General features: G+C 65.6%; 2 protein-coding genes across 2 annotated transcripts in view; one reads left to right on the top strand and one right to left on the bottom strand.

Annotated features, from left to right (window-relative positions):
- LOC110577597 (SREBF chaperone) overlaps positions 1–4,778 on the top strand; it is a 64,319-nt gene extending 59,541 nt beyond the window's left edge. Inside the window, exons 14-23 of the mRNA XM_044921739.1 lie at positions 505–695; positions 789–990; positions 1,064–1,179; positions 1,257–1,782; positions 1,890–1,975; positions 3,362–3,444; positions 3,543–3,709; positions 3,867–3,947; positions 4,145–4,351; positions 4,434–4,778. Coding sequence (XP_044777674.1) covers positions 505–695; positions 789–990; positions 1,064–1,179; positions 1,257–1,782; positions 1,890–1,975; positions 3,362–3,444; positions 3,543–3,709; positions 3,867–3,947; positions 4,145–4,351; positions 4,434–4,679 — 1,905 coding nt within the window. The 3' untranslated portion in view covers positions 4,680–4,778. The remainder of the gene's footprint in view (positions 1–504; positions 696–788; positions 991–1,063; positions 1,180–1,256; positions 1,783–1,889; positions 1,976–3,361; positions 3,445–3,542; positions 3,710–3,866; positions 3,948–4,144; positions 4,352–4,433) is intronic.
- Positions 4,779–5,148: 370 nt separating this feature from the next.
- PTPN23 (protein tyrosine phosphatase non-receptor type 23) overlaps positions 5,149–6,000 on the bottom strand; it is a 32,848-nt gene continuing 31,996 nt past the window's right edge. Inside the window, exon 24 of the mRNA XM_044921742.1 lies at positions 5,149–5,984. Coding sequence (XP_044777677.1) covers positions 5,379–5,984 — 606 coding nt within the window. The 3' untranslated portion in view covers positions 5,149–5,378. The remainder of the gene's footprint in view (positions 5,985–6,000) is intronic.

Consider the following 6,000-nt stretch of genomic DNA (forward strand, 5'->3'; position numbering starts at 1 on the left):
CAGCTGCTGCCTTCCCGCTTGGTGTCAGCTCTTCGTCCCCAGAGCGTCCCTTTCCCCTCAGGCGGGAGACCCATTGCTTTGAATTCTGCATTTCCTTCCAAAGAAACACCCATAGGGTTGTGAGGTAGGAACCAGTGCTCCAGGCGGCCACAGCCCAAGACAGTCGCCCTGGGCCCAGCCCTGGGAAGTCACAGGTCGCTGCCAGCCCCTCAGCCCGAAGGAGATCAGCCCACTGGCCGGCACCCAGTCTGTGCCAGGACGGGCGGCGGAGGCAGCTCGCATGCAGTGGTGTCTCCCCGGGCGCTGGGTGCGCATCACAGAGCAAGGCTGGGTGGCCGGGCCGGGCCGGGAGGGCCTTGGCTCTGCACCCCCCAGTGCTGGGAAGCCTGTCCCCAGAGGGTGGGCTTGGAGTGGAGCAGGTTAAGCCAGTCCCAGTGGGAAGTGGGGAGGGGCCCTTCTGCAGGCACCCCGCTGACAACCCCCCCCCCCCCCCCCCCGGCCCCCCGGTACACCAGCCCCCGGCCCCTCCTCCCGGTCACGCTGCGCCTGAACCCCAGGGAGGCCCTGGAGGGGCGGCACCCTCAGGACGGCCGCAGCGCCTGGCCCCCGCGACGGCCCGGGCCTGGTGGGCTCTGGGAGGCGGGCCCCAGGGCGCCGGGCGTGGCGCCGGCCCACGGGGACGTCACCCTGTACAAGTGAGGCCGGCGACGGGGAGGGGGTGGGCGAGGGGGAGGGGCTGGGCGGGGTGGAGGGGGCGGGCGCGCCTAACCACGCTCCGGCCCGCGCAGGGTGGCGGCGCTCGGCCTGGCGGCCGGCATGGTGCTCGTGCTGCTGCTGCTGTGCCTCTACCGCGTGCTCTGCCCGCGCAACTACGGGCAGCCCGGCGGCGGGCCCGGCCGGCGGCGGCGCGGGGAGCTACCCTGTGACGACTACGGCTACGCGCCGCCTGAGACCGAGATCGCGCCGCTGGTGCTGCGCGGGCACCTCATGGTGCGTGCGGGGGCGGGGCCGGGGCGGGGCCGGGGCGGGGCCGGAGCCCCTCCTGACCGCCCCCTTCGCGCAGGACATCGAGTGCCTGGCCAGCGACGGCATGCTGCTGGTGAGCTGCTGCCTGGCGGGCCACGTCTGTGTGTGGGACGCGCAGACTGGGGACTGCCTGACGCGCATCCCGCGCCTGGGGTAGGTGCCCGTCCCCTCCCCGCCCTCCCCCTCCCGTCCGTCCTGTGTCCTCACTCCGTCCTCCTGGCCCCTGGCAGGCAGCGCCGCGACAGTGGCGTTGGCAGCGCGTTCGAGGCTCAAGAGAGCTGGGAACGGCTGTCCGACAGCGGGAAGGGGGGCCCGGAGGAGCCCGGGGACAGCCCTCCTCTGCGGCACCGGCCCCGGGGCCCTCCGCCGCCTGCCCTCTTCGGGGACCAGCCAGACCTCACCTGCCTGATCGACACCAACTTCTCGGCCCAGCCGAGGCTCTCGGAACCCACGCAGCCCGAGCCCCGGCACCGGGGGGGCTGCAGCCGTGCTCGCGACGGCCCGGGCTACGACTTCAGCCGCCTGGTGCAGCGCGTGTACCAGGATGATGGCCTGGCGCGCGGCTGCCCGCCAGCCCTGCGCCCGTCCTCCCCGGGGCCCGGGCCCCCCCCCCTGACCCCCGAGGATGAGGGGGGCTGCCCTCCCGAGAAGGGCTCCCCTTGCCTGGCCTGGGCCCCCAGCGCAGACGGCTCCATCTGGAGCCTGGAGCTGCAGGGCAGCCTGATTGTGGTGGGGCGGAGCAGCGGCCGCCTGGAGGTGGGCAGGGCCCCGGCGGGGAGGGCGGGGGTAGGCAGAGGGCCGGCCATGCGCGGGTTTGGGGGGGCCTGGCGGCCCGCAGGTGCTCACGGCCTCTGGGCTTGCAGGTGTGGGACGCCATCGAGGGTACACTGCGCTGCAGCAGCGAGGAGGTGACCTCGGGCATCACGGCCCTTGTGTTCCTGGACAAAAGGTGAGAGGCGCTGCGCTGCCTGGTCTCTGCAGAAGTCCCCTTCCTGGGTCCTTCCCCACCGCGTGATTGATGGCCCTTCTCAGTACTCAGCCCCACACCTGTGGGGGGGGGGGACAACTGAAGCACTTAGAATAGGCCCCTAATTCCTGTGACTCGGTTTCTTCTTACTCTTCAGAGTCAGGGTTTCCCAGATAAGTCCATCAGCTTAGACCTAACCAGGTCTCGGCTGCATTTTCAGTGACCGAAAAATGCTTTCTCAGCAGAACCTTCTGTTTAAAACTTACCTTCGTGTTTGACGCTGTACGCTGCTCACCTCCGTCCTCGGTGTGCTCCTTGGCTGTGGGTGCTCCCCGGGGGCCCAGGCAACCGAGCTCTTGGCTGATAGACCCAGGTCTCACTGCGACCGGGGCCTCCTGCTCCTCACTTCACCCGCCTGCCCCAGCTGTCCCATGCTGGCTCTGCCCTCTGGGGTCCCCACCGTTTGTGGCACCAGCTTCTAAGCTAGAGCCGGAGCCTTTTTATTCTTGGGGCAGGGTGCCCTTGGCCCTCAGCACTCAGGTTCTGGTGGCTGCAGCTGTCCTCTCTGCCCCTGCGAGGCTGCTTGCACGGGCCTTGGCTGACACCCCCAGCCCCCACCCCGAGCCTGGCCGCCTTTGCGGGTTCCTCCCCCTCCTCCCAAGTTCTTCCCTGCTGCTTGGTTTCTCAGGTTCAGGGAAAGCCCCCGGGTGTCCGCCCAGCCCTCAGAGCTCCTGGTGACTGTGGGCTCTCCTCGCCCTCCTCACTCACCCTTCACGGCACCTTCGCAGGCTCTGGCCTGGGCCTTTCCGGTTCAGGCCTGGGAGACATGCCTTGTGCTGGAGGAAGATTTTGAACTCCACTCACTTCAAGGCTTTGGGACCCCTTGGCAAATACCCCCGTCTCTGCCTAGGAATTCCTGGGCAGTGAAGGAGGCAGGGCAGTGGGTGGTGCTTGGATCGAAGCTGTTTTCTGAGGCCAGAGACCCTGCTGCCTCCTGCCGCTCCAACACACAGCCCCCTTGGGGCTCGTCTCTCTCCTCAGAAGCCCCTCCTTTAGCTCCAGGCTCTGAGGGCCTTCAACTCACAGTCTTACCTATTCTCCAGGTGCCACTTTTTTACCCTCGTGACCACCCTGCGAGGTGGGTAGTTGTCCCCATTTCACAGATAGAGAAACAGAGGCGGAGTAGAGTTGTAGCCTGGGTCCCCCGGCTTCAGCATGTTTCCCAGCACCTGTGCTTGCCCCTTGGCCGTGGTCCCTTCGTTTGTTCCCATCTGCCCAGTGGCGCTGACCCGTCAGGTGGCCACAGTGCTCGGCCCCCAGCCCGGGTGTTCTGAGGGAGAGCCACCAGCAGCCACTCTTCTCTTCCAGGATTGTGGCTGCCCGGCTCAACGGTTCCCTAGATTTCTTCTCCTTGGAGACCCGCACTGCCCTCAGCCCCCTGCAATTCCGAGGTCAGAGGGCCTGCGCTGGGCAGGTGCCTGCACCTGGCGGGAGGGCGGGGGGGGGGCGGCGGCTGCCCGCAGAGACCACATACTTGGCTTGTCTCCAGGGACTCCAGGGCGGAGCAGTTCCCCCGCATCCCCCGTGTACAGCAACAGTGACACGGTAGCCTGTCGCCTGACCCACACCGTGCCCTGTGCACACCAGAAACCCATCACAGCCCTGAAGGCTGCGGCTGGGCGACTCGTGACCGGGAGCCAGGACCACACGCTGAGAGTGAGGATTGGCTCTGTCTGTGGGGGCTGGGGTGGCCTAGCCCGGGTTGGCGAGCGTTCGGGGTCAGCTAGGGAGAGGATGCACAGAAGGGATTTCCTGGCCAAAATGGAACTGGGAAACCACCCCAGACCAGAACTGATGCCCACCCCTGCCCTAGGTGTTCCGTCTGGAGGACTCGTGTTGCCTCTTCACCCTGCAGGGCCACTCGGGGGCCATCACAGCTGTGTACATTGACCAGGTGAGGGAGCCTCCGGGGGCTGCAGGTGGGGTGCCAGGGTACCAAGCCATGGCCTTTGTTTTGGACTCCGGACAGCTGGCCCCCAGAACCTTTTGGGAAGCAGAGCGGGAGGACCCCCACTCCCCAGGGCACTGGGACACTCTCGTGGACAGAGGTATTGCCCCAGTGACCCAGCCCCCCTGGGCCCGTTCCCCTAGACCATGGTGCTGGCCAGTGGAGGACAAGATGGGGCCATCTGCCTGTGGGATGTGCTGACCGGCAGCAGGGTCAGCCACATGTTCGCTCACCGTGGGGACGTCACCTCCCTCACCTGTACCACCTCCTGCGTCATCAGTAGTGGCCTGGATGACCTCATCAGCATCTGGGACCGGAGCACTGGCATCAAGCTCTACTCCATTCAGCAGGTGGGCAGGTCGGGGGCCACAGGATTCTTGGTGTTTTAGGGAGGGATTTGGGACACCGAGCTGATCCTGTTTTTGCCTCCAGGACCTGGGCTGTGGTGCAAGCTTGGGGGTCATCTCTGACAACCTGCTGGTGACTGGCGGCCAGGGCTGTGTCTCCTTTTGGGACCTCAACTACGGGGACCTATTACAGACCGTCTATTTGGGGAAGAACAGTGAGGCCCAGCCCACCCGCCAGATCCTGGTGCTGGACAATGCCGCCATCGTCTGCAACTTTGGCAGCGAGCTCAGCCTGGTGTACGTGCCCTCCGTGCTGGAGAAGCTGGACTGAGCAGGGGGCGGGAGCTGCGGTGCAGAGCTGAGTCTTCCGGAAGCTGTCTCTGATCTGTCCTGTCTCGTGATTGTAATATTAAACTTTTTTTTTTTTTAATCCTATCTGCCACGGGCCTTTTGAGCCACTTGCATCTTTCCCTAGAGCTGCTGCACCCCTGCCACACGCCCTTCCTGTGCCCAGGAGCCCCCCATTTGCTCACATGCTTCTGCGAGCGCGAGTCGCTCCCGGCAAGGGCCGTGCTCAGTGCACAGGGGCGGTTACGAGGCAGGGAAGCCCAGCAAGCCCGAGCTGCGGGCCTGCCTCCTTAACCCTTCAGCGGCGTGGGAGCCCAGTGCGGCCCCATGGTCCTCCTACCGCCTAGCCCCACCCAAGCTCACTGAAGGCACCACGTTTCAGGCGGTGCTTGAGGCTCAGGCTCCCTCCCTAGGGCAGCAACGGGCAGACTACTGGCCACAGAACAGGTTGGTTTATTACTTTAATAGCAAAGAGCTGAAAAATGTCAGGTCCCACAAAGGAGCAGAACCTGACCCAAGGCCCGCGAGGCATCTCCACCCCACAGGGGTGCGGGCTGGGCCAGGTAGGGCTGAAGGCAGCAGGAATGGGAGTAAGAGACCGGCCGGCCAGAGAGGCCCTACTAGGGTGTGCAGACCGGTGCGGGAGATGATGTAGTGTAAGGACCGGGCAGGCAAAGCCTATTCAGGTCTTGTTGAGTGTCCAGAGCGGATCCAGGAGGCTGAGTGGGTCATCACTGGGCCGGGCAGCCCGCAGACCCTGCCCATTATGGGCCTGCAGAAAGTTCTGCTTGCTCATCCGCTGCTTTCCTCGCAGGGAGTTGTCCAGAGAGAAGGCCTCGGGAGTTAGGGAGGCCAACAGCTCCAGGGAGGAGGAGGGGGGCCCCAGGCTAGGGGCCTCAGGTACTGGCTGTTCCTCCTCAGGCTGGGGGGCCTCGGGCTGGGGTGGAGAGACGGGGGGTGGGGGGGAGGACGGGAGCTGAGTGGACTCCGGGAGGCTGGCTGGTGGCAGGCCCGGGGGCTCTACGGGGCTTGGGAGGCTGGTAGCTGGGGAATCCAGGGCCCCGGGAGGCCGGATGCTGAGCTTGGCAATGGTGGCCTGGATGGAGCTGATCGGCACATCCCCGCCAAGAACCAGGTCCTGGGAGTCCTGAGGAAGGTGATTCTGGGAAAATAGGAGTGGGTGGAGACTGGTCCACGAGGCTGGGGCTGACCCCACCAGCCCCAGGAGCTCCTTCCTCACCTTCTGGCTGACGCTTGTCAAATGATTTGTTATTAATACACAAAACAACTTATTAGTTTGTCCT

The sequence above is a fragment of the Neomonachus schauinslandi genome, chromosome 1 (genome assembly GCF_002201575.2).
Source record: "Neomonachus schauinslandi chromosome 1, ASM220157v2, whole genome shotgun sequence".
NCBI classification, from domain to species: Eukaryota; Metazoa; Chordata; class Mammalia; order Carnivora; family Phocidae; genus Neomonachus; species Neomonachus schauinslandi.